This window comes from Protopterus annectens, chromosome 6.part0 (genome assembly GCF_019279795.1).
Source record: "Protopterus annectens isolate FY-2018-M chromosome 6.part0, PAN1.0, whole genome shotgun sequence".
NCBI lineage: Eukaryota > Metazoa > Chordata > Ceratodontiformes > Protopteridae > Protopterus > Protopterus annectens.
In genome coordinates, this window is record NC_056737.1 from 1,022,891,293 (window position 1) to 1,022,917,329 (window position 26,037).

Sequence of the window (26,037 nt, forward strand, 5' to 3'; positions counted from 1 at the left end):
TGGTTCACTGATACAAGGTCAACTGTTTTAATTATATCAGAATAAAATCCAAGCAGGTACTAACAAATTTTCGGTTCCACCAATAAGTGCCCACAACTGCCAAAGGATGATAAATCCACAATTTATTGACAAACGACAATGACAGAACGATACTGAACGCACTATTAGACACTAAAACCACTTAAAACACAATAAATGAAGTACAATGTTAAGCACTTTCAGCCAAATCAGCTGGCCTTCATCAGAAGTAGAGCGTATTACTATTACGCTGTTTAAATAACTTCACTGGTGCCAAAATCCATATCACATTCCTTAAAGTTATATTAACCATATGTTACGTATATAAACTTAAAGTTCATTAATAAACATTAATATATCATCAAACTGAAGCGATATATTTAAAAAGGAAACTTAATAGAAAATATATATATACTTTTTAAAAAACTCAATTGTTTCATTATGACTTATCCTTTTTGGACATTATTTATTGTTGCCTTAATACAATCAAATATTGCTATAAATATATATGTAAAATATATATATAAATATAAAGAATTGAATAACTGAAAATAAGGATAATAATAATAAGAAGAACTACTAAAATAAAATAGGGAAATATAATAATATAAATAAAATACTTGCGTGTGAATAAGGGCTAAAATATTGTTACAAGTTAAAAAATACAAGAATTGTTACTGTTCAAAAATACTAACGAAGTACTAAATAAATAATTAATAAATAAATAAATAAATATTCAACTTCTTATATTACACATTATTAATTTCATAACTAATCTATAATAACTTATTAATAATCAATTTTTTAAAAAGTTTTTTAAAAAGTTTTTTAAAAAATTTTTTTTAAAAATATAACAAAGATTTTACTGAAATACTTTCGTTTAATCCTGGTGGAGTGGTGGCATCCAACCATATTTGCCACCAAGTCTCTTTATATGCCAGTATACTTTTGAAATCACCACCTCTCGGGTCTATATCTATCATGTCAAGTATACTAAACTTGAATTGATGTTCATTCCCTTTACTTTCTACATGTCGATATAGGGCATTCATTCTATCTTTGGTCCTAATACTATAGGTATGACCATATATACGTTTCTTAATACATCTTTCTGTTCTTCCTACATAAAAACTTGGACATATCTCACATTTAACCAAGTATATCACCATTTTGGTGTCACAATTTCCTTGTTTACATCTTATGATAGTTCTATGTCCATTCTGTAATATTATCTTATTATTCTTATTATGTGACATATAGCTACATTGATTACATGATCCACATTTCCTGCTTCTATTATTATTGTATATAAAATTTCTTTTCCTATCAATATTTTTATGTTGCATTAAAAACTTCATATTACTTCCCATTTTATAAACAAAATTAGGCTTGCTACCTAATATTCTAACCAAACCCTTATCAGTACTGATTAAATGCCAAAACTTGTAAATTATTCTTTTAATTTTATCCACTCCATTATTATATTGTAATATACATACTCTTTCATACTTGGAAACTGATTTGTTATTAAATATATTATTACTAAATGCATTCTCTGCTCCCAATAAAGGTTTATATTTAATATTCCATTGTCCGATAACATATTCAATAATCTCATTCATCATATCCACAGGATATCCTCTTTGTGCAAAGAGTTTTTTAATAAAATTTAATTCAATTTTCATCTCTTCATAATCAGAGACCATTCTAGCTGCACGAATACATTGTCCTTTAAAAACATTATATTTAACTTTATTAGGATGGCAGCTAGAATAGTCTAAATAATTATTAGAAAAAGTGCTTTTCCTATGTATTTTGGAATGAACGTTACCTTTATCATAATATATATATATGTATCCAAGTATGGTAATCCATTTTTATTAAAGGAATGTGAAAATTTCAAGTAATCACTACTATTATTAAGAAAGTTTATAAATTGTAGCAACTCAACCTGTTCTCCTTCCCATATAATATATATATCATCCAGAAATCTGGAATAATATTTTATATGTTGGAAATATTTACTGGGGAATAATATAGTATCTTCCCAATACAGCATAACCAGGTTGGCATATATGGGGGCACATGCTGCCCCCATAGCTACCCCCTGGTTTGCCTAAAATATTCTCCCTCAAAGTAAATAAAATTATTATCCAATATTATAGACATCATCTCTACTAATAAGCATATCTCATCCCATTCTAGGTTCTTATGTCTCAATGAACTATTATTAAAGCCCTCAAAACCTTCTTGTTTTGGGATACAGGAAAATAAATCGATAACATCAATAGTCACTATTATAGTATCGCTGTTCAATATTGTTTTAACAGGAAAATTAGATAGGAAGACCCAAGAATCCTTGACCATATGTTTAATAACCGAATACATATCCTTTAACTTGATGTCAATACACTTGCCCATAGGAAATGTTTTAGAGAAACTACCAGATACTATTGGTCTAAAGGGGGGTCCTTATTATCTTTATGTACTTTGGGTATGCCTACCAAAGTAGCTACCTTAGGAAATTTAACCTTGATAAACTTATATATTTAATCTGTAATTCTACCCTCTAATAGGTATTCTTCTATATATGAATCTATACGCTGATAAGCTATATTCAATTCATTTAATGAGATTGTCTCATAATTCCCAGTTAAATATAGTATGTCATATATTTTCTTTGTATACTGTATATTATCTTATAAAACTATTCCTCCCCTTTATCTGGTTTCATTATTCTAATATCACTTTCATATTTAATTTTGTAAAGCGATTGTAATTCTTCATATGATAAATTTTTAATGTTTGAACCCTGTTTCAAGTGATTATACTCCTGATATATTTCTCTTGTAACTACCTTGTCAAAACATCTACAACATGGTGATTGGGTGACATAAACATACTCTTAGTATTTATTTGATTATTAACTCCCTTACTCACATAATTATAATCCTTTTTTGGTACATTATCAAAAAATATGTCCAAATTAATCTTCCTAATGTATTTCTTAAAATCAATTAATACTTCAGTTAAGTTAAATTTAGGATTAGGTATGAATTTCATACCTTTCTCAAATAAATTAAAATGAACAGTTTCAATAGATGTTTTAGAATAATTATAAATATTAAAATTATTATAAGAATAAATATTCCCTTTGTTATTTGATTGTCACTATTTTCTACTAATTTATCAATATTTATATTATTGCTACATTGTTTATTATCTTTATTATTATTATTGTCATCTGAAATATTATCATATTTTAAAGACTTTGGTTTATCGGTTTCACTTCTAGGAAAAGAGACTACTTCTATTTTTGTTAATACTGGTTGTAATTCTTTTTCCTGTAAAAAATTCTCTTTCTGATTGGTTCTCTGATATGGTTGACCTATATCTCTTGGATATCTCTGAAATTCCTGTCCCTCGTATTGTCTTCTTAATCCATATTGATCCTGAATATTATTATTATTATTATTTCTACTATTATTATATTTATATTTATTATAATTATTATAAGCATATTTATTATAAGCAATATAGCCTTGTGCATCCTCCTTTTGGGGACTGGGCCAATTATAGGCTGTACCTTTATTATAGTGTTCCCTGTCCCTCAACACTTTATTTTGTTTACATTGGCTTATTTTAACAACCCATTTCTCTGCTTCCACAAATTGCCTATTATATAATTTTTCCCATTCCATAAATAATAAATCATTGACAATACATACATTAAGTTTTTCAGCTTCTTGTATCAGCTTACTCAGTCTTTCATCATTATACTTAACTAATAATCTCATATAATTAAATCCACACTCATCAAAAAACATATTAAATTCATGTTTACCAGTATTAGTCAGATCTAAAGCCATGGGTAACTTAAAAAATCTAAGCCCCATTGGAACTATCTTATTATCTATACATTTTGATAAATACACATTGTCTAATTTCAGTCCATTGATAGTCTTTAGTTTCTTTCCCAAAGTATAGATCATAGTTTTTAAACACCAAGTCTCTTCTATAGCATCAACTTGTGTATTGGCAACAATATTTCTTCCTTCCTTTTGGTCAATGTTTTAGTTAACATTATAAAAGAAATAACTGCAAGCCATAACAGTTAAATAATTTACTACAAAATGTATGCCACTATTAGATTAGGTTGTGGCTACAGTGGCCTACAAAAAATCAAAAAGGATATGGTCCAGCATTATGTGAGATGAACTGATTGCTGACATTTGGGTTGAAGTGAAACAGATGAAACTTGTGAGCTAAGCATGTTCACTTAGTTGAAATCTGTCAAGGAAGTGCTTTTGTATGCATAGTGAATTGTTTTGGGTGAAACTAGGCCCAATTTTTGGTACAAAACATTATTTTGTGAATCTAAACGATTATGTAGAGTTTTCAGAGAGTCACTCACTATATTCTTCGCTATGAAAGAGAGAGACGATAATGAATTGGAAAGACTAGAAATTGAAAATATTATCACTCAAGTGACACCACGAATGAGCTGTAGATATTGTTCCATTAGTCAGGAAGGACAATTTAATAAGTCTGTAAATGGTGACTTTAAATTAAGTGTGAAGTAAGCTGATACTACCAAAAGATCTGCTCTAGCAAGAATAAAACAGTTAGAGATCATGCTGAATGACCAAACTGTGTTTTCAAAAGCTGATTCATTGTTCAGTTATCAAGTATCAAAAGATGAGGATTCAAAGGAATATGTAACCATTAATGCACAGAGATGTGTCTATGTTGAACACTTTATCTTTACTTTCACTGACCCTGCTCATCCTCAGCTAATAATTAACTTTATATCTGATTGAACTCCAGTTACTATCTCCCCCTGTGTCTTTGTGTCCAGTTTTATTTTGCTTCATTTTGGCATCCTGGGACCCACTCCAATGTTTGCATTTTGTTCAGTAATCGTTTTCTGATGTAGTGTGTGAAGTGCTTTGCTGAAGCCTAAATAGGTGAACAGAATGTGGATATCATAGTGTGAGTGTGATATGACCATCATTTGTACCTGATACACTTTTCTCCAGCTGTGCATACTAACAACAGCTAATACAGAAGATTATCTACCTTTGACAGTCTTTGTAGTAGCCCTGTCTCTGCTTAGCAGCACTGGACATTGTGCCACAGGATCAGATGTAGCTTTGTAGTAGCCCTGTGTTTAGCAGCACTGGACATCATACCACAGGATCATGCCTCCTGAACCTGATCGACTTCTTTGAGGCAGTCACCAAAGCTGTGGGGGGTAAGGTGGTTCACACAGCCTATCTTGACCTCGCCAAGTCTTTCAACACCGTCCCCCATTCTGGAATTTATAGCTAAACTCACTAAACTAGGTATAAATCTCAACGTCATAAGATGGGTTGCCAACTGGCTCACTGACAGAACCCACACTGTAAAAGTTGCAGATTCCAAATCTGACCTCAAAGCAGTGACAAGTGGAGTACCACAGGGTTCCATCCTGGGACCTCTCCTGTTTGGTATCTACTTCTCTGAAGTACAGGCTAACACAGAAGGCCTCTGGCTAATGACGTTTGCAGATGACTGCAAACTAGGAGCCATAGTCAAGTCTCCAAATGATGTGGACATCCTACAGAAGGGCCTCACTGAGACAGATGCCTGGTGTCAGAGCCATGGCCTCAAGCTCAATGCCAAAAAGTGCAGTGTCATCCCCTTTGGTAAAAACTCTGTACCCATGAACTACCACATAGGCAGCAATCTACTTAACACTGAATGCATGATAAGAGACCTTAGGACCCAGGTGGACAGTAGTCTCTCCTTTGATAGTCACATCGCCACAGTAGTCAGGAAGTCCTTCTACATGGCACACCTCATCATAAAAGGGTTCTCATCCAGGAAAAAAGAGGTCATTGTTCCCCTCTACTCTTCACTCATTAGACCCATTATAGAGTACAGCGCCCCTTTTGGAATGTACCTCACAAGACATCTGCAGCAACTGGAAAGGCCACAGAAGTACCTCACAAAGAGGATTACTGGCCTCAAACAAATGCTCTACACTGACCACCTCAAAAAACTCCAGCTTTACTCCGTAGCATATCACCTACTCTGAGATGATCACTGCCTAACATATAAAGTTATGTCAGACCCAGAGCTGTTGGACATGCTACACCTAAAGAAATCCCAATCCCTCCAAGCTATACGCTCTAGGGACCTAAACCTTGGCACCACAATAAACAGGACACACTGGAGGGATATATTCCTGTCCCAGAGACTTCCTATGCTCTGGAACAAGCTACCCATCTATGTCAAGCAAAGTTCTTCATTAGCACTCTTCAAGAAAAATCTTGATGAGTGGATGGGAAATAGGAAATACACCCCGGGGATCACTTCTGTGTCTCTGCTCAACAGTAGCACAGTAAAATAGCTTTCTTGGGTGGCGCAAGCCATGGAACCTTGTTGGCTAGGCTTACGTAGGCCCTTGGGCCGATAGCCTAGTACCTACCTATGAACCTATTGTAGTAGCCCTGTCTGTGTTAAGCAACACTGGACAGCATGCAGCAGGATCAGATGTAGCTTTGTAGTAGCCCTGTCTGTGTCTAACAGCACTGGACATCATGCCGCAGGATCAGATGTAGTTTTGTAGTTTTGTAGTAGCCCTGTCTGTGTTGAACAGCACTGGACATCATACCACAGGATCAGTTGTAACTTTGTAGTAGCCCTGTCTGTGTTTAGCAGCACTAGACATCATACCACAGGATCAGATGTAGCTTTGTAGTAGCCCTGTCTGTGTTTAACAGCACTGGACATCATGCAGCAGGATCAGATGTAGCTTTGTAGTAGCCCTGTCTGTGTTGAACAGCACTGGACATCATGCAGCAGGATCAGATGTAGCTTTGTAGCAGCCCTGTCTGTGTTGAGCAGCACTGGAAATCATACCACAGGATCAGATGTAGCTTTGTAGTAGCCCTGTCTGTGTTGAGCAGCACTGGACATCATACCACAGAATCAGATGTAGCTTTGTAGTAGCCCTGTCTGTGTTGAGCAGCACTGGACATCATGCCGCAGGATCAGATGTAGTTTTGTAGTAGCCCTGTCTGTGTTTAACGGCACTGGACATCATGCAGCAGGATCAGATGTAGCTTTGTAGTAGCCCTGTCTGTGTTGAACAGCACTGGACATCATGCAGCAGGATCAGATGTAGCTTTGTAGCAGCCCTGTCTGTGTTGAGCAGCACCGGGCACCATGCAGCAGGATCAGATATAGCTTTGTAGTAGCCCTGTCTGTGTTTAACAGCACTGGACATCATACCACAGGATCATATGTAGCTTTATAGTAGCCCTGTCTGTGTTGAACAGCACTGGACATCATGTCGCAGGATCAGATGTAGCTTTGTGGTAGCCCTGTCTGTGTTTAACAGCACTGGACATCATGCCTCAAGATCAGATGTAGCTTTATAGTGGCCCTGTCTGTGTTTAGCAGCACTGGACATCATGCCACAGGATCAGATGTAGCTTTGTAGTAGCCCTGTCTATGTTGAGCAGCACTGGACATCATGCAGCAGGATCAGATGTAGCTTTGTAGTAGCCCTGTCTGTGTTTAACAGCACTGGACATCATGCCTCAGGATCAGATGTAGTTTTGTAGTAGTCCTGTCTGTGTTGAACAGCACTGGACATCATGCAGCAGGATCAGATGTAGCTTTGTAGTAGCCCTGTCTGTGTTGAACAGCACTGCACATCATGCAGCAGGATCAGATGTAGCTTTGTAGCAGCCCTGTCTGTGTTGAGCAGCACCGGGCACCATGCAGCAGGATCAGATATAGCTTTGTAGTAGCCCTGTCTGTGTTTAACAGCACTGGACATCATACCACAAGATCATATGTAGCTTTATAGTAGCCCTGTCTGTGTTGAACAGCACTGGACATCATGTCGCAGGATCAGATGTAGCTTTGTGGTAGCCCTGTCTGTGTTTAACAGCACTGGACATCATGCCTCAAGATCAGATGTAGCTTTATAGTGGCCCTGTCTGTGTTTAGCAGCACTGGACATCATGCCACAGGATCAGATGTAGCTTTGTAGTAGCCCTGTCTATGTTGAGCAGCACTGGACATCATGCAGCAGGATCAGATGTAGCTTTGTAGTAGCCCTGTCTGTGTTGAACAGCACTGCACATCATGCATCAGGATCAGATGTAGCTTTGTAGCAGCCCTGTCTGTGTTGAGCAGCACTGGAAATCATACCACAGGATCAGATGTAGCTTTGTAGTAGCCCTGTCTGTGTTGAGCAGCACTGGACATCATACCACAGAATCAGATGTAGCTTTGTAGTAGCCCTGTCTGTGTTGAGCTGCAATGGACATCATGCCACAGAATCAGATGTAGTTTTGTAGTAGCCCTGTCTGTGTTTAACAGCACTGGACATCATGCAGCAGGATCAGATGTAGCTTTGTAGTATCCCTGTCTGTGTTGAGAAGCACTGGACATCATGCAGCAGGATCAGATGTAGCTTTGTAGCAGCCCTGTCTGTGTTGAGCAGCACCGAGCACCATGCAGCAGGATCAGATATAGCTTTGTAGTAGCCCTGTCTGTGTTTAACAGCACTGGACATCATACCACAGGATCATATGTAGCTTTATAGTAGCCCTGTCTGTGTTGAACAGCACTGGACATCATGTCGCAGGATCAGATGTAGCTTTGTGGTAGCCCTGTCTGTGTTTAACAGCACTGGACATCATGCCTCAAGATCAGATGTAGCTTTATAGTGGCCTGTCTGTGTGTAGCAGCACTGGACATCATGCCACAGGATCAGATGTAGCTTTGTAGTAGCCCTGTCTATGTTGAGCAGCACTGGACATCATGCAGCAGGATCAGATGTTGCTTTGTAGTAGCCCTGTCTGTGTTGGGCAGCACTAGACATCATGCAGCAGGATCAGTTGTAGCACTGGTATGTATCATTGTGGCTCAGAGCTAATGCATGCTGTCTGCAGACACTGTTCTGAACAGCCGTTGTATGGTATAGCAGAGGCAACATGCACAGTCACTGTAGACACTGGCAGATGGTGTAAATGAGGCCACTGTTCTTTTGTATACAGTGATGAGCTAAGTGAGTGTCTCTTGATGTCTCATGGTGCTGATAGTCATATTTGCCTCAGATGGACACTTATCCAATCAGTTCTGCTGTGCTCTTAGCCTATAGCATACCTTCTAGCCACACACAGTCAGTTGTTGGTTTCTCTATTTGTACTGTCTTATGCAGCTGTGAGAAAACAATGAGTGATAATGTGCTCTTGTTGTAATTGTTTCTGAGTGTGTCGCACTGTGTCTTTTTCATGCTGTGTAGTTCAGTGAATTGTGTTCTCTACATTGCATAATGAGTCGGGTGTCTGAGGGTAGTTGTAAAATATACTCTATTAGATGTACAACAATTTCCTTTTATCACACACTGAGATATGTCACAGTTTAGGTCAAAATGTGCATAGTATATACACTACACAGTTTACCCACCCTTCCAGCTTTTACACATCAGTGGCTTATGCATTTGCATCAAGTTTATTTTATGTTCAGTGCCGTTGATGACATCACAGAAACATTTTGAGTGCACAAACAGAATACACATCTGCCACATATTATGCTCAGTACAGTTCAGATTATTGCATACACATGTTGTGTTCATTCTGTGGCATATGTTTATAGTGTGGTCCTGTTCATATAATACTTTTCACGGTCTAATGAACTCCCAGTAGTTATTGTGTATTTGAATGGAAACAAAACCATTGTTAAGATATCAAGTAGGTATCCACATATGATCACACTGGCCTTTTGTTCTGCAAACATCTATCTACTTTCATCTGCTTAATTCCACAGAGCATAATAGTAATAATAGTTTATGCCAACAGAAAGCTCCCTCAGTTTATTTATTCTGAGAAAAAAGGCCGGTGCTCAGTTTGCAACTTCCTGACTGCCGTTTTGTAATGAAAATATTCTTGGTCACATCCCACTTTTACTTTTGACCTAGACTATAACGTATCCCAGTGTGTGATCTGAGGAAAGTGTTGTCATAGGATTTATAAATTCTGGTATGTCAGAAGTGGATTCATGTTCTTATATGTGAACTTTTTCATTGTACTGATGATGACGTTGCTGTTCTTACATGTTGGATCCGAAGCATCATTATAACATTTATTTTTATTATTATTTATTTTTATTTTTTATAGTGTGTTTCGACTTCTTGAACTTCCCGTTCTGGCTTCAAAGGCAATGCCACCTCCTATAAATATTTGGGTAGCGGACAACATCGAAGGACCTGACAAGTAAAGATTGCACTTTTTAAAATATTTGCTTTTTGTCCAAAAGTTTATTAAATTTTATAGATGAAAAATAGATATTACAAATTGATACAGTTTAACATTCAGTAAGTATAAGACTTGTTATACAATAACAGCTCATTGCTATTTAAAAACGAGTATGCTGACTGGACAGCCCAGCATGCATGCTCATTGTAAATTGAGCATATACCAGTAGAAAAAAGTCCATCTGCTGAAGTACCCCTGAGCAGCCAGAATTTTCTTTTGGTATATGCTATGAAAGATTCACCAAAATATGACAAAAATCAGGTATTTTATGACAAACTAAAACAGAAACAGAAGCAGAAACATACCTCATTTTCCAGTTATTTCTCCACTGTCCCTGTAAGTGTCTATCTTTCAACACTTAAAAATAAATAAACAAGTTTGGGAATATACGTCCCATAGACATGTGCAGTACAACAGTATAACAAAGGCAAGGCAGACGAAGGCAGAATTACCCTTGTACAGCCGCATTATCTCAGAAAGTTAAGTTATTTTTTTTCCTTAAATGATGTTATTGTATAAAAGCAATTACCCGATCCTATACAAACACACAGTCACTCCTGGGAAAGGCTGGCACAGGTTCATGAGTTATACCCCCTTCTGCCCAGGCTATAAGGTAGTAATCACTGCCACCAACTACTCATCAGTTAACCAAAGGGTGTCCAATTCTACTGTGCAATGTTACTGTTACCCAAATAGTAAGTGTGACGAACAGTAAGGTTATTGGAGTGGTTTGTAAAGTATCACCAAATACATGCAAGTAGTCTAAGAGCTTAAATTATCTCTACATAAAACAGCCAGAGTTAAAAGGTTTAAAATATGTAAAAATAAATAATAAAAACATAAGACAATACTCATTGATTCAACACAGTGACAATAGAGAGTTCAGAAATCACAGGAAATACTTTAAAACAACATTGCAGGACAGTCTGACATAAATATAAAAAACAGCTAGACTAATCTTGCTATTTCTATCAATCTCTAAGAGAAATACTAAGATCTAAATCCAACTTACAGACAAAGCAATTGCTGGTGAGTTGTTAACAGGTCTGAAGACAAATACAAACTGCAATCTCTTTCTCTCGATATATATTGATAATACGGATTACTGCTAAGTCATTTCATTGTGATCTGCAGCTGCCAGGAAGCCACAGCAATAAAAGACACTTTACATGTGAGACCTAGTAATTATCTCTGTCTTAAGAAAACAGAAAGAATTTCCAGCTGCAGACATCCTGTCTCTTAGCGTGAGCTAACACACAGTTGTAAAATTCTTTATCAGCTTATTTTCTTAAAGTTTTTGACACATTTCTGCTATCTTTGAGCAGGGTGCACTGTGGTTATATTTCTGAAGCTCAGCACATGACACAGTTTTCTTACATTTGTAAAACAAGCCTGTGGATCATATTAATATTTTCAATGACATAGAATTATTTACAAAATTCTATCTAGCTGGGCTGGTGGCCTTCAGTTTATCACACACTCATGCACAATTGTAGATTATTGCTTAAATAAAATATAAATGAGAAATGATATAAATCTTAGCTGGTTTAAGCTATGAATGAAAATATACATTCTATGAAAATGATTCAGCTTAAAGAAAAGAATGGAAACAAAAAGAAAAGAAAAAAGAAATATGCAACAAAAAATTAGAGAGTAATTGTATGCAAAACTTCAAAAAGCAGAAGATACCACTCCTCTGAAACAGACTCCCCATCCAAGTAAAACAAAGGTCATCCATGTCCACATTCAAGCATAATTTGGATCTATGGCTGGGAAAAATAATATTTCCCCAGGACACCCTCTGTGCTAGTGACAGACACAGGCAGCTCCTAAATGTTTTATCCCATGCATGGGTTCCCTTAAATTATTTATGGTATGATCCCAGTTATTTTCACTAGAGGTAATACGTAATTATCAACCATGGGATGGGTAAGGCCAATCTAACACCAAATGGTATAGGTTAATTCAAATACCAAAAGGGAAATTGAGTGACCTTTATACTTTCTTACCTATGAACCTTAATAACTCAGCATACTGTCCTTGGTGTTCACCAAGGATCCCATCATGGTCAGTAAGAGCTGGAGCTAAAAGGAACTGTTTCTGTCATTACAGAATATGTGATTTAGAGACATGTTAGCTGCAGTCAGAACACACCTCATTATAGGTAAATTTGCATGTCACCAAATCACAGACATCCGCCATTCATTCACACACACACACACACACACACACACACACACACACACACACACACACACACACACACACACACACACACACACACACACACACACACACTCACTCTCACACACACTCACTTGAGGCCACTGATTCATCTGCATATACTCACACCTGCAGATACACACTCACCCCCACCTTACCAATATCCAGTATTTGTCTGGTAAACTAGTTTGTGCACTTTCAAGTAACAGTCTCGTCCACTGAAAGTAATGACTGAACACAAACTTTTAACCTAGATAATTAACTCAAGCCAGTAGAGCTATTTTACACAGTGACTCACTTCTTTGAATTGCTTAGCTGCTAAATGCCTCACCATTGGCATTTCTGCGGGAGATCATGTGATTAATTGCAATAGGCTAATCCCCTGGGATGCCTCATTGGCATATAGCAAGGCCAAGAAGATGGCCCACAGTGTTGATCTTCCAGACAATGTAAAATCACTGCAGTGGGCATGCCTCTCAATCAGAAAGGGCCACCACCATTGGTAGTACCTTGAGTTAGGCCTTAGCTCTGGTGGCAGACCTTTCTGAGTGCAAGCCCGTGTTAATTTGTTTCTAGTATTATACCTAGCTTTACTAAAAAAACTTTGCTTCAAATAATAAAATGATTATTTTATATAACTGAGTAATACATATTCAAATCTTTCAGTCAAAGGAGGAATATTCATTTTCCAGTTCATTACAATTGTTTTCAAAGCCACTGCTAGAACTATTCATAATAATGTACTTTGTTTAGATGTAATTGAGTATGGTAATAGAGAATTAAATAGAATTAAATGTTTACTGATAATACAATTATTTTTCCATAAAATGTGACCAAAATTTTGAACATCTGCCTAAATTTATTAGGTAGTTGTTTGTCATAAAGTGCATGGCATTCATCAGTTTTTGTTATGATGCTACAATTCCATTTTCCAAAGACATTTTAACAATCCTGCATGGAATGGATAATTATCAATGTGAGCATTTCTCAGTATGAAACCCCCAAGTGTGGAGTGCTTTGAACACATGATTTTATGAAACCCCCAAGTGTGGAGTGCTTTGAACACATGATTTTAAGAAGCCCCCAGGTGTGGAGTGCTTTGAACACATGATTTTAAGATCACACGTTTTTCATTTTCATTGTTCAGAAATGATGCATCAGTCATAACATTCCAATAATTCTGATGGATGTTTCATTTGTTTTGCAGTGTAGTTTTATGTAATCTGGATAAACAGGGACATTCTGAAATATTCACAATGCCACAAGGAATACTAATCATCGAGGATATAACACAGAGTGCTTAACTCTGTAGTATGACCAGTACAGACCCCATATCTCAACCAAAATGCTACACAGTAAAATTAGAGTAGTCACATTACGGAACTGTAGCAAAGTGAGTGCTGTACAGCAGGTCATGTGACCAGTGTGGCAAGACAGATAGGGCTGGTATGGACACAAAGGTTGGCACACCAGTGGATGGATGCAAACATACAGAGGAAGGGCAACTGGTAATGGGAAAGATCAGATTACAAACAGGGGACTGCAGAGTGAGACATAATGAAGGAGAACACCATGACAAGGACAGGTCAGGGTACAACAGCGTTTCCTTGACAGAAAAAGAGAGACCCTACCCACATTGTCAAGACTGGTTGGTCATGTAACAGTCTCAGCCATAACATTGACACATTGAGACAGTACATCTGCCACTACACGTCAGACATGACTATATGCCATCCCTAATAATGAGTGACCGATGCAGACTCCTTAATAATATTCTCAGAAGAGGAGCGTTGACCCACTCTTGAGAAGTGGCCACAAAGGACACTAGTAAGCACCCCTGTTCCCCTTTAGCAGAGGGACCTTCTATCTCATGCTAAGAGGCAGGCCTGCCAACTTTCTGTAACCCGGCACTAGGCATACTGGCCAGAGATAGCTCAGGTGAATGCAGCCACTACACATTATATAGTAGCACAGCTCTACATGCTAAATGTATTTATTTATTTATTTATTTATTTATTTACATTTGTTTACCAGGAAAATCTGACTGGGCCAGAAGCCCATTTTCAGCAGAAGCCCAGGGAGAAAAGCTCCACAGAAATACAAACAATATACAATAGTTAGATAGAACAACAGTATGCATACAGTAAGATGCAGAATACATATAATCTAGTTAGTCTTTACAAAGTAGCATTCCATACAGTTTTCTAGTAGATACAGGTTCAAAAAGAAAAACACATAAGCATTTCAGTAAAGATCACTGTGAGAAAAATAAAATGGTAACTGTGCACATATTAAATAATAGTTATGACCAAATGACATTTCCTTGATATATATTTATTTTTGAGTAGTAATGAACACTGAGGAGACAGAGAATATGAGGTAAGGAGTGGACGGTGTGTTGAGAGAGTTATAGATATCTTGTCAGTCAAGTTTGGCACAGGAGCAATGCCAGTTCTTGGGTCGATGTTCAAATAGTAGTTTGAAATTGGTAGAATCAGGTATGTTTTGGAGGGTGTGGGGTAGAGAGTTCCATAATTTGGATATTTGATTTGAGAATAGGGTTTTACCATAAGTGTTGTTAGCTTTGTTTACTGTGAGAATGTTTCTGTCTGCAGATCTTAGACTTCGTGGGCATGAGTAGGGAACAACAAGTTCCTTGAGGGATGGACAACTGTCAGGGTGGAAGATGATATTGTGTGTGAATTTAAGTTGGTAGAGATGAAGAAGGTTAGGTAGCGCGAGCCAATTTAATTTATGTAGAGCAATACAATGGTGGGTTTGGTGGAGAAGATTGGCTGCAAAATGGACTATTTTGTTGGAGCAAGTTTTCAGTTTAGTTAAGTCTGATTTTTGTAAGGTGGTAAAGAGGGGGAAAGCATATAAGAGTGTAGAGAGGAGGAATGTTCTGGATATGGCTAGTCTGGTATTGTCAGTGAGGAATGGCTTGCTTCTGTACAGTGAGCTGATGTGAACTTTCTTAATTGTGGTGGCTATGTGTTTGTCAAATCTGAGTTTTTTGTCATTTGTCACTCCAAGGAGTTTTGTATGCTCTGCTGGTTGGATGACTGTGTTGTTTGCTGAGAGAATAGTGAAAGGAGGGGTGGTCGGTGATTGTTTGCTACTGGTAAATAGCATTAGCTGTGTCTTTTTGGGGTTGAGGATTAGTTGTGATTTACTTAGATATATTTCTATATTATTAAAAGCTTGTTGGGCTACTATTTGAAGGTCTGGTAAGGTATCTGCTGAGCAAATTAAAGCTGAATCATATGCATACTGAACAACTTTAGCATGTGTTGTGGATGAGGCTAAATCTTTGGAGAGGATGGTGAAAAGAAGGGGTCCTAGTATGGACCCTTGGGGGACCCCAACCGAGACAGGCAGAAGTGGTGAGAGTTTGGATTTCCATCATACTGCTTGTTGTTTGTTAGAAAGATAGCTTAGGAACCAGGAGAGGGAAGTCTTTGATAGGTTTAGTGAGGCAAGGGTATTAAGGAGTTTCTGATGTGAGACAGTGCTGAACACTTTTGACATGTCTAGGAAGATTGATGCTACTTGCTGGTTTGAATTTCTCAGCTGGTTGATAGTGTTAGGAAAATGAATTAGGGCTGTGGTGGTGCTATGTTTTGTTCTGAAACCATGTTGGGAGGGAGAGATAAGGTTGTGAGGTAGGAGGTATTGTAATAATTGAGTGTGGATACATTTTTCCAGAATTTTGACACGGGGGAAAGGATGGCTATGGGTCTGTAATTGTTTAATTCTGCTGATGTTCCTCCTTTATGCGGAGGGGTGATGTAGGAAATTTTCCATAATCGTGGGACATATTGTTCTGCTATAGACCTATTTACCATAATGAAGACAGGCGGAGCTATGGCATCAGCTAACAGTTTAAGGTACTCATTGGGGAGTTGGTCAGCTGCTAAGGAAGAAGGTTTCAGTTTTTTCAGCCTTGTTCTTATGGTGCTAGTTGGGACAGGTATGAGGTCAAAAAAGTTGTTATTAGTTTCCACATTAGGTGGAAGAGACAGAGGGGTGGAATTGTTCCCTGTAATTAAGGATAGGATGGTGTTTATAAAGTAGATGTTGATTTGTGAGGCAATACTCACACTTTGGTTATTGGTTGTTGGTTCTGGAGTTGTAGCTTTACCTGGGTAGAGGAGTGAGTTAATTGCTTGTCAGAACCTTTTCGGGATTGTTTTCATATTTGTTTTACATAGTTGTATAATACTTTTTTGTCTAGCTTGAGTTTTTTTTGTTTGATTGCGGAGCTGCTGGTATGCTAGCAGAGTTTTATTGTCTTTTGTTTTTTGGTATTGATTGTATAATACTTTTTTGTCTAGCTTGAGTTTTTTTTGTTTGATTGCGGAGCTGCTGGTATGCTAGCAGAGTTTTATTGTCTTTTGTTTTTTGGTATTGATACCAGCTTTTGTCCCTTAGTTTTTGAAGTTTAGTGGTTTCTTTTGATATCTAGGGCAATGTCTTATTTTTAACACAACATGTACGAGTTGGTGCTAAGCTCTTTAGAATAGCTAGAATTGTGTCACTGACGTATGTTATGGCCTGGTCAAGTTGGAGACGATGGAGTGGTGTCCAGTTGCATTTATTGAGCATGTCTATGAATGCTTCATTGGAGAAGTTTTTAGTATTTCATATGACCTTGTAAACTATGGTTCTGGGTAAGATGAGCTGATGATGGAGTAAGTAGGTAAGTCTATGGTCACTTAAATTATTTGGAAGGCATCCAGAGAGATAGTTGTGGGTGGTACTGTTGATAAGGGACCAGTCTAAGATAGATTCCCTTTTGCTATGTTATCTATTTGTGTGGGAAAATGGATTGTTTGGGAGAAACCATGTAGATTTATGAAGGTAGAGGGGCTATCACCAGTGCACGTGTTACAGTCTAAGTTGACGTCACCTGTAATAATGGTTTCTTGGGTGTAGGTGGAGGCTGGCCAGGCTGAGTTTCTCAATGGCAGTGGAAGTATTCTTGGGAGGTATGTAAGTGGATATTATGGTAATATTTTTCTTTGAGTTGATTCTGAGCCGTGTTACTAGAACTTCAAAATTATCATAAGGGTATTTGATGGGTAGGTAGTCGCCACCTTTCTTCCTGATCCTGTCTAACCTGTGTACATTATAACCTTGTAGGAGTATGCCTGGGTCTCTTATATGAGATTTTAGCCAAGTTTCTGTTGCTATAAGAATGTCTGCTGAGTACTGTGCAATGAATGCATGAAAGTCTGTGATCTTGTAAACTAGGCTTCTAAGGTTCATGTTAAGAATGAGAAGGTCAGTAGTTTTAATATGAGGAAGGGCTGGAATGGTACCCATGATGGTATGTTGTGCAGTATGTGGCCCAGGATTGGGGTGTATATCACCACTACGGAGAATCTGTGACATTACACATACATGTTTGTGCGACAATTTGGAGAGTATGTGAAGGTGTTTGGTGAAGTAGTTAGTGGTATTACTTGCAACTAGATGTTTGAAGTGGAAGTATGCAGTAGGTGTATGATTGTAGAGTTGGGGGAAGACGGCAAGGTAGGAGAGTGAGGAGTGGATGGTATTAGTATAATATAGTGTGAGGCTATGGACATGTTGTATCTGTAAGTGACTGTAGAATGTTAGATAGTATGCAGATAGCAGTAAGATATAGTGTGTGGGCAGGAGAAAGTAGCATGGTGTGTATTCTTTTTAAAAAAGTAGGTTACCTGGATGGTGTGATGAAGATATAGGGAAAAAGGGGTGTTGATGTAGTGAGGTGGAGGTAGTGTGATTAAGGACTGTTGCAATTAAGTTGTGTGAGGAGAGAGAGGAGTGTTACAAATAGTGTGATTGGTTAACTGAGGCGTGACTAGCAAATGGTGGCTAATTCTTGATGGGGAAGTTATGGGAGTGGTTAGCACTGGAATAAGTCTAGGTGATCCAGGGGTGGGTGGGAATGGGGGTAGGATAGGGAGCAGAATGAGCCTGAGCATAGTGAAGAACTGAGCGGGCTGACACTCCCTCACAGAAGACTGCAAAGAAAAACAATCAGTATGAGAAGTAGAAGCTTTGGAGCTACAAAGTCAGTATGAGAAGCAGAAACTTTGGAGCTATAAAGTAAGTGAAAGCAAGGATGACATAGAGGCAAAAATGTAGGAGTGTAAGCAGATAGTTGCAGACACACTATATTTATTGCCATGGTGTGTAAGTAAAAAAAGGAAGGCAAATCTGTCTGGGGACAAAATACACCAAGTAAATGGTACTAGCCTTACTTTACAGGAATTCTAATGAGGAGTCAAATTTAGTTGAGACAAGATACAAGCTGAATATTATTAGTTGTGCCACTTAGTGGCAAGAGACCAAGCTAAAGGATAAAAAAACAGAATAAATGCAACACATTTGTACACAAGTCCATAACAAATAGCCTTTAAGTTGGACAGCTTGTTTGGACCTCCATAAGCAGAAATGTTGGCACACTGCCCTAACCTCTGCCTCCCACAGGTGAAGTAAGTCTGTGTGGTGCCTCTGCATGTCACTGTAGCAGTGCCTGCATTGTCCATCCTTGCTGGTGATGTCAATGGCATGACACATTTCCCTGGGGTGCTGATGCCAGGCATCAACGTTATATAAAAGATAATGTGAGTAGCCCAACAGGTACCCATGATAAACTGTGTGTAACAGGTGTTCCTGAAAGTCTCTATGCAGCACAGAACCCAGACAGTCCCTGTGGAGCAAGTAACTCTGATAGTCCCTGCTCAGCAGGTACCTTTAATATTCAATATGACTCAGGTGTTCCTGATAGTTGATGTGGAACAGGTGTTCCTGATAGCCCCAGTGCAGCAGGTACCCATAATAGTCCCTTTGCAGCAGGGGTTCTTGAAAGTACTTATCCAGCAGGTAAACTCTGATAGTACCAATGCAGCAGGTACCCTTGGTAGTATCTAGGCAGCAGGTGCTCCTGATAGTACATGTGCAGCAGGCACCCCTGATAGTCCCTATGCAGCAGATTCCTCTGGTAGTCCCTGTGCAGCGGGTACCCCTGATAGTCCATGTGCAGCAGATAGCCCTGTTAGTACCTGTACAGCAGGTAACCCTGATAGTCCCTGTGCAGCAGGTTCCCCTGGTTGTCCTTGTGCACCAGATGCCCCTCGTCATCCATGTGCAGCAGATGCCCGTGATAGCCCTATGCTATAGGTACCTCTGATAATCCCTTTGCAGCAGGTATCCCTTATAATCCCTTTGCAGCAGGTAACCTTGATGGCCCCTGTGCAGCAGATAGCTCTGTTAGTACCTGTGCAGCAGGTACCCCAATAGTCCCTGTACAGCAGGTAACACTGATAGTTCCATTGCAACAGGTACCCCTGATAATCCCTTTGAGCAGGTAAACCTGATTGTCCCTGTGCAGCAGGTACCCCGATAGGCCCTGAGCAGCAGATAGCCCTGTTAGTACCTGTGCAGCAGGTGCCCCGATAGTCCCTTTGCAGCAGGTAAACCTGATAGTCCATGTGCAGCAGGTTCCTCTGGTAGTCTCTGTGCAGCAGATAGCCCTGTTAGTACCTGTGCAGCAGATACCTTTAATATTCAGTATGACTCAGGTGTTCCTGATAGTTGATGTGGAGCAGGTGTTCCTGATAGTCCCAGTGCAGCAGGTACCCATAATAGTCCCTTTGAAGCAGGTGTTCTGGAAAGTACTGATCCAGCAGGTAAACTCTGATAGTACCAATGCAGCAGGTACCCTTGGTGGTATCTATGCAACAGGTTCTCCTGATAGTCCATGTGCAGCAGATAGCCCTGTTAGTACCTGTACAGCAGGTATCCCGATAGTCCCTGTACAGCAGGTAACCCTGATAGTCCCTGTGCAGCAGGTTCCCCTGGTTGTCCTTGTGCACCAGATGCCCCTCGTCATCCATGTGCAGCAGATGCCCGTGATAGCCCCATGCTATAGGTACCTCTGATAGTCCCTTTGCAGCAGGTACCCCTTATAATCCCTTTGCAGCAGGTAACCTTGATGGCCCCTGTGCAGCAGATAGCTCTGTTAGTACCTGTGCAGCAGGTACCCCAATAGTCCCTGTACAGCAGGTAACCCTGATAATCCCTTTGCAGCAGGTAAACCTGATTGTCCCTGTGCAGCAGGTACCCCGATAGGCCCTGTGCAGCAGATAGCCCTGTTAGTACCTGTGCAGCAGGTACCCCGATAGTGCCTTTGCAGCAGGTAACCCTGATACTCCCTATGCAGCAGGTACCCCGATAGGCCCTGTGCAGCAGATAGCCCTGTTAGTACCTGTGCAGCAGGTACCCCAATAGTCCCTGTACAGCAGGTAACCCTGATAATCCCTTTGCAGCAGGTAAACCTGATTGTCCCTGTGCAGCAGGTACCCCGATAGGCCCTGTGCAGCAGATAGCCCTGTTAGTACCTGTGCAGCAGGTACCCCGATAGTGCCTTTGCAGCAGGTAACCCTGATACTCCCTATGCAGCAGGTACCCCGATAGGCCCTGTGCAGCAGATAGCCCTGTTAGTACCTGTGCAGCAGGTACCCCGATAGTCCCTTTGCAGCAGGTAAACCTGATAGTCCATGTGCAGCAGGTTCCCCTGGTAGTCCCTGTGCAGCAGATAACCCCGTTATTCCCTGCTCAGCAGATACCTTTAATATTCAGTATGACTCAGGTGTTCCTGATAGTTGATGTGGAGCAGGTGTTCCTGATAGTCCCAGTGCAGCAGAGACCCATAATAGTCCCTTTGCAGCAGGTGTTCTGGAAAGTACTGATCCAGCAGGTAAACTCTGATAGTACCAATGCAGCAGGTACCCTTGGTGGTATCTATGCAACAGGTTCTCCTGATAGTCCATGTGCAGCAGGTACCCCTGATAGTCCCTATGCAGCAGGTACCCCTGATAGTCCATGTGCAGCAGAGAGCCCTGTTAGTACCAGTACAGCAGGTATCCCCATAGTCCCTGTACAGCAGGTAACCCTGATAGTCCGTGTGCAGCAGGTTCCCCTGGTTGTCCTTGTGCACCAGATGCCCCTCGTCATCCATGTGCAGCAGATGCCCATGATAGCCCTATGCTATAGGTACCTCTGATAGTCCCTTTGCAGCAGGTACCCCTTATAATCCCTTTGCAGCAGGTAATCTTGATGGCCCCTGTGCAGCAGATAGCTCTGTTAGTACCTGTGCAGCTGGTACCCCAATAGTCCCTTTGCAGCAGGTACCCCTGATAATCCCTTTGCAGCAGGTAAACCTGATTGTCCCTGTGCAACAGGTACCCCGATAGGCCCTGTGCAGCAGATAGCCCTGTTAGTACCTGTGCAGCAGGTACCCCGATAGTCCCTTTGCAGCAAGTAAACCTGATAGTCCATGTGCAGCAGGATCCCCTGGTAGTCCCTGTGCAGCAGATCGCCCCGTTAGTCCCTGCTCAGCAGCTACCTTTAATATTCAATATGACTCAGGTGTTCCTGATAGTTAATGTGGAACAGGTGTCCCTGATAGTACCAATGCAGAAGGTACCCTTGGTGGTATCTAGGCAACAGGTTCTCCTGATAGTACATGTGCAGCAGGTACCCCTGATATTCCCTATGCAGCAGGTTCCCCTGGTAGTCCCTGTGCAGCAGGTACCCCTGATAGTCCATGTGCAGCAGATAGTCCTATTATTACCTGTGCAGCAGTTACCCCGATAGTCCCTGTACAGCAGGTTCCCCTGATACTCCCTGTGCAGCAGATAGTCCTGTTAGTACCTGTGCAGCAGGTTCCCCAATAGTCCCTATGCAGCAGATTCCCCTAGTAGTCCCTGTGCTGCAGAAAGCCCTGTTAGTACCTGTGCAGCAGATAGGCCAATTAGTACCTGTGCAGCATGTATACTGATAGTCCCTGTACAGAAGGTAACCCTGATAGTCCCTATGCAGCAGGTAACCCTGATAGTCCCTGTGCAGTGGATAGCCCTGTTAGTACCTGTGCAGCAGGTACCCCGATAGCCCATGTGGAGAAGGTCCCCCTAGTTGTCTTTGTGCAGCAGGTACCCCGATATTCCCTGTACTGCATGTAACCCTGATAGTCTCTATGCAGCAGGTACCCCTGGTAGTCTCTGTGCAGCAGGTTCCCCTGGTAGTCCCTGTGCAGCAGGTTCCCCTGATATTCCCTGTGCAGCTGATAGCCCTGCTAGTACCTGTGCAGCAGGTACCCTAATAGTCCCTGTACAGCAGGTAAACCTGATAGTCCCTTGGAAGCAGGTACCCCTGATAATCCCTTTGTAGCAGGTAACCCTGATTGCCTCTGTGCAGCAGATAGCCCTGTTAGTACCTGTGCAGCAGGTACCCCTGATAATCCCTTTGCAGCAGTTAAACCTAATAGTCCCTGTGCAGCAGGTTCCCCTGATTGTCCCTGTGCAGCAGATAGCCCTGTTAGTACCTGTGCAGCAGGTACCCTGATAGTCCCTGTACAAAAGGTTCCCCTGATAGTGTCTGCACAGCAGATAGCCCTGTTAGTACCTGTGCAACAGGTACCCTGATAGTCTATGTACAGCAGGTAACCCTGATAGTGCCTATGCACCAGCTTCCCCTGATTGTCCCTGTGCAGCAGATAGCCCTGTTAGTACCTGTGCAGTAGGTACCCTGATAGTCTCTGTACAAAACGTTCCCTGATAGTCTCTGCACAGCACATAGCCCTGTTATGACCTGTGCAGCAGGTTCCCCAATAGTCCCTGTGCAGCTGGTTTGCCTGGTAGTCCCTGTGCAGCAGATATCCCTGTTAGTACCTGTGCAGCAGATAGCCCTATTAGTACCTGTGCAGCAAATTCCCTGATAGTCCCTGTACAGAAGGTAACCCTGATAGTCCCTATGCAGCAGGTACCCCTGATAGTCCCTGTGCAGCAGTTAGCCCTGTTAGTACCTGTGCAGCAGGTACCCTGATAGCGCCTGTGCAGCAGGTTCCCCTAGTTGTCCTTGTGCAGCAGGTACCCCGATATTTCCTGTACTGCATGTAACCCTGATAGTCTCTGTACAGCAGGTTCCTCTGGTAGTCCCAGTGCAGCAGGTACCCATAATAGTCCATTTGCAGCAGGTGTTCTTGAAAGTACTGATCCAGCAGGTAAACTCTGCTAGTACCAATGCAGCAGGTACCCTTGGTGGTATCTAGGCAGCAGGTGCTCCTGATAGTACATGTGCAGCAGGTACCCCTGATAGTCCCTGAGCAGCAGGTTCCCCTGGTAGTCCCTGAGCAACAGGTTCCCCTGGTTGTCCTTGTGCATCAGATGCACCTTGTCATCCATGTGCAGCAGATGCCCCTGATAGCCCCATGCTATAGGTACCCCTGATAGTCCCTTTGCAGCAGGTACCCCTTATAATCCCTTTGCAGCAGGTAACCCTGATGGCCCCTGTGCAGCAGATAGCTCTGTTAGTACCTGTGCAGCAGGTACCCCAATAGTCCCCGTACAGAACGTAACCCTGATAGTCCCTTTGCAGCAGGTACCCCAGATAATCTCTTTGCAGCAGGTAAACCTGATAGTCCCTGTGCAGCAGGTTCCCCTGGTAGTCCCTGTGCAGCAGATAGCCCTGTTAGTACCTGTGCAGCAGATAGCCCTATTAGTACCTGTGCCGCAGGTACCCCGATAGTCCCTGTACAAAAGGTTCCCCTGATAATGTCTGCACAGCAGATATCCCTGTTAGTACCTGTGCAACAGGTACCCTGATAGTCCATGTACAGCAGGTAACCCTGATAGTCCGTATGCAGCAGGTTCCCCTGATTGTCCCTGTGCAGCAGATAGCCCTGTTAGTACCTGTGCAGTAGGTATCCCAATAGTCTCTGTACAAAAGGTTCCCCTGATAGTCTCTGCACAACAGGTTCCCCAATATGCAGCAGATTCTCCTGGTAGTCCCTGTGCAGCAGATAGCCCTGTTAGTACCTGTGCAACTGATAGCCCTATTAGTACCTGTGCCGCAGGTACCCCGATAGTCCCTGTACAGAAGGTAACCCTGATAGTCCCTATGCACCAGGTTCGCCTGATTGTCCCTGTGCAGCAGATAGCCCTGTTAGTACCTGTGCAGTAGGTACCCCCATAGTCTCTGTAAAAGGTTCCCTGATAGTCTCTGCACAGCACATAGCCCTGTTAGGACCTGTGCAGCAGGTTCCCCAATAGTCCCTGTGCAGCAGATTCTCCTGGTAGTCCCCGTGCAACAGATAGCCCTTTTAGTACCTGTGCAGCAGATAGCCCTATTAGTACCTGTGCCGCAGGTACCCCGATAGTCCCTGTGCAGAAGGTAACCCTGATAGTCCCTATGCAGCAGGTACCCCTGATTGTCCCTGTGCAGCAGATAGCCCTGTTAGTACCTGTGCAGCAGATATCCTGATAGTCCCTGTACAGCAGGTAACCCTGATAGTCTCTGAGCAGCAGGTTCCCCTGGTTGTCCTTGTGCACCAGATGCACCTTGCCGTCCATGTGCAGCAGATGCCCCTGATAGCCCCATGCTATAGGTACCCCTGATATTCCCTTTGCAGCAGGTACCCCTTATAATCCCTTTGCAGCAGGTAACCCTGATGGCCACTGTGCAGCAGATAGCTCTGTTAGTACCTGTGAAGTAGGTACCCCAATAGTCCCTGTACAGAACGCAACCCTGATAGACCCTTTGCAGCAGGTACCCCAGATAATCTATTTGCAGCAGGTAAACCTGATAGTCCCTGTGCAGCAGGTTCCCCTGGTAGCCCCTGTTCAGCAGATAGCCCTGATAGTACCTGTGCAGCAGGTACCCCGATAGTCCCTGTACAGCAGGTTCCCCTGATAGTCCCTGCACAGCAGATAGCCCTGCCCTGTTAGTTCCTGTGCAGCATGCTCCCCAATAGTCCCTGTGCAGCAGGTTCCCCTGGTAGTCCCAGTGCAGCAGATAGCCCTGTTAGTACCTGTGCAGCAGATAGCCCTATTAGTACCTGTGCAGCAAGTTCATTGATAGTCCCTGTACAGAAGGTAACCCTGATAGTGTCTATGCAGCAGGTACCCCTGATAGTCCTTGTGCAGCAGATAGCCCTGTTAGTAGCTGTGCAGCAGGTACCCTGATATTCCCTGTACTGCATGTAACCCTGATAGTCTCTTTTCAGCAGGTTCCCTTGGTAGTCCTTGTGCAGCAGATACCCTGAAAGTCCCTGTGCAGCAGGTTCCCCTGATATTCCCTTTGCAGCTGGTACCCCTGATAATCCCTTTGTAGCAGGTAACCCTGATTGTCTCTGTGCAGCAGATAGCCCTGTTAGAACCTGTGATCAGGTACCCCGATAGCCCCTGTACAGCAAGTAACCCTGATAGTCCCTGTGCAGCAGGTACCCCTGATAATCCCTTTGCAGCAGTTAAACCTGATAGTCCCTGTGCAGCAGATTCCCCTGGTAGTCCCTGTGCAGCAAATAGCCTTGTTAGTACCTGTGCAACAGGTACCCCGATAGTCCCTGTACAGCAGGTAACCCTGATCGTCCCTATGCAGCAGGTTCCCCTGATTGTCCCTGTGCAGCAGATAGCTTTGTTAG

At 41.5% G+C, this 26,037-nt stretch overlaps 1 protein-coding gene across 1 annotated transcript in view; it reads left to right on the top strand.

Moving 5' to 3' along the window:
• The window catches only part of LOC122804650 (ADP-ribosyl cyclase/cyclic ADP-ribose hydrolase 1-like), a 359,461-nt gene that overhangs the window by 282,717 nt on the left and 50,707 nt on the right, over positions 1–26,037 (top strand). Inside the window, exon 6 of the mRNA XM_044074633.1 lies at positions 10,200–10,295. Within this exon, the coding sequence (XP_043930568.1) occupies positions 10,200–10,295 (96 nt within the window). The remainder of the gene's footprint in view (positions 1–10,199; positions 10,296–26,037) is intronic.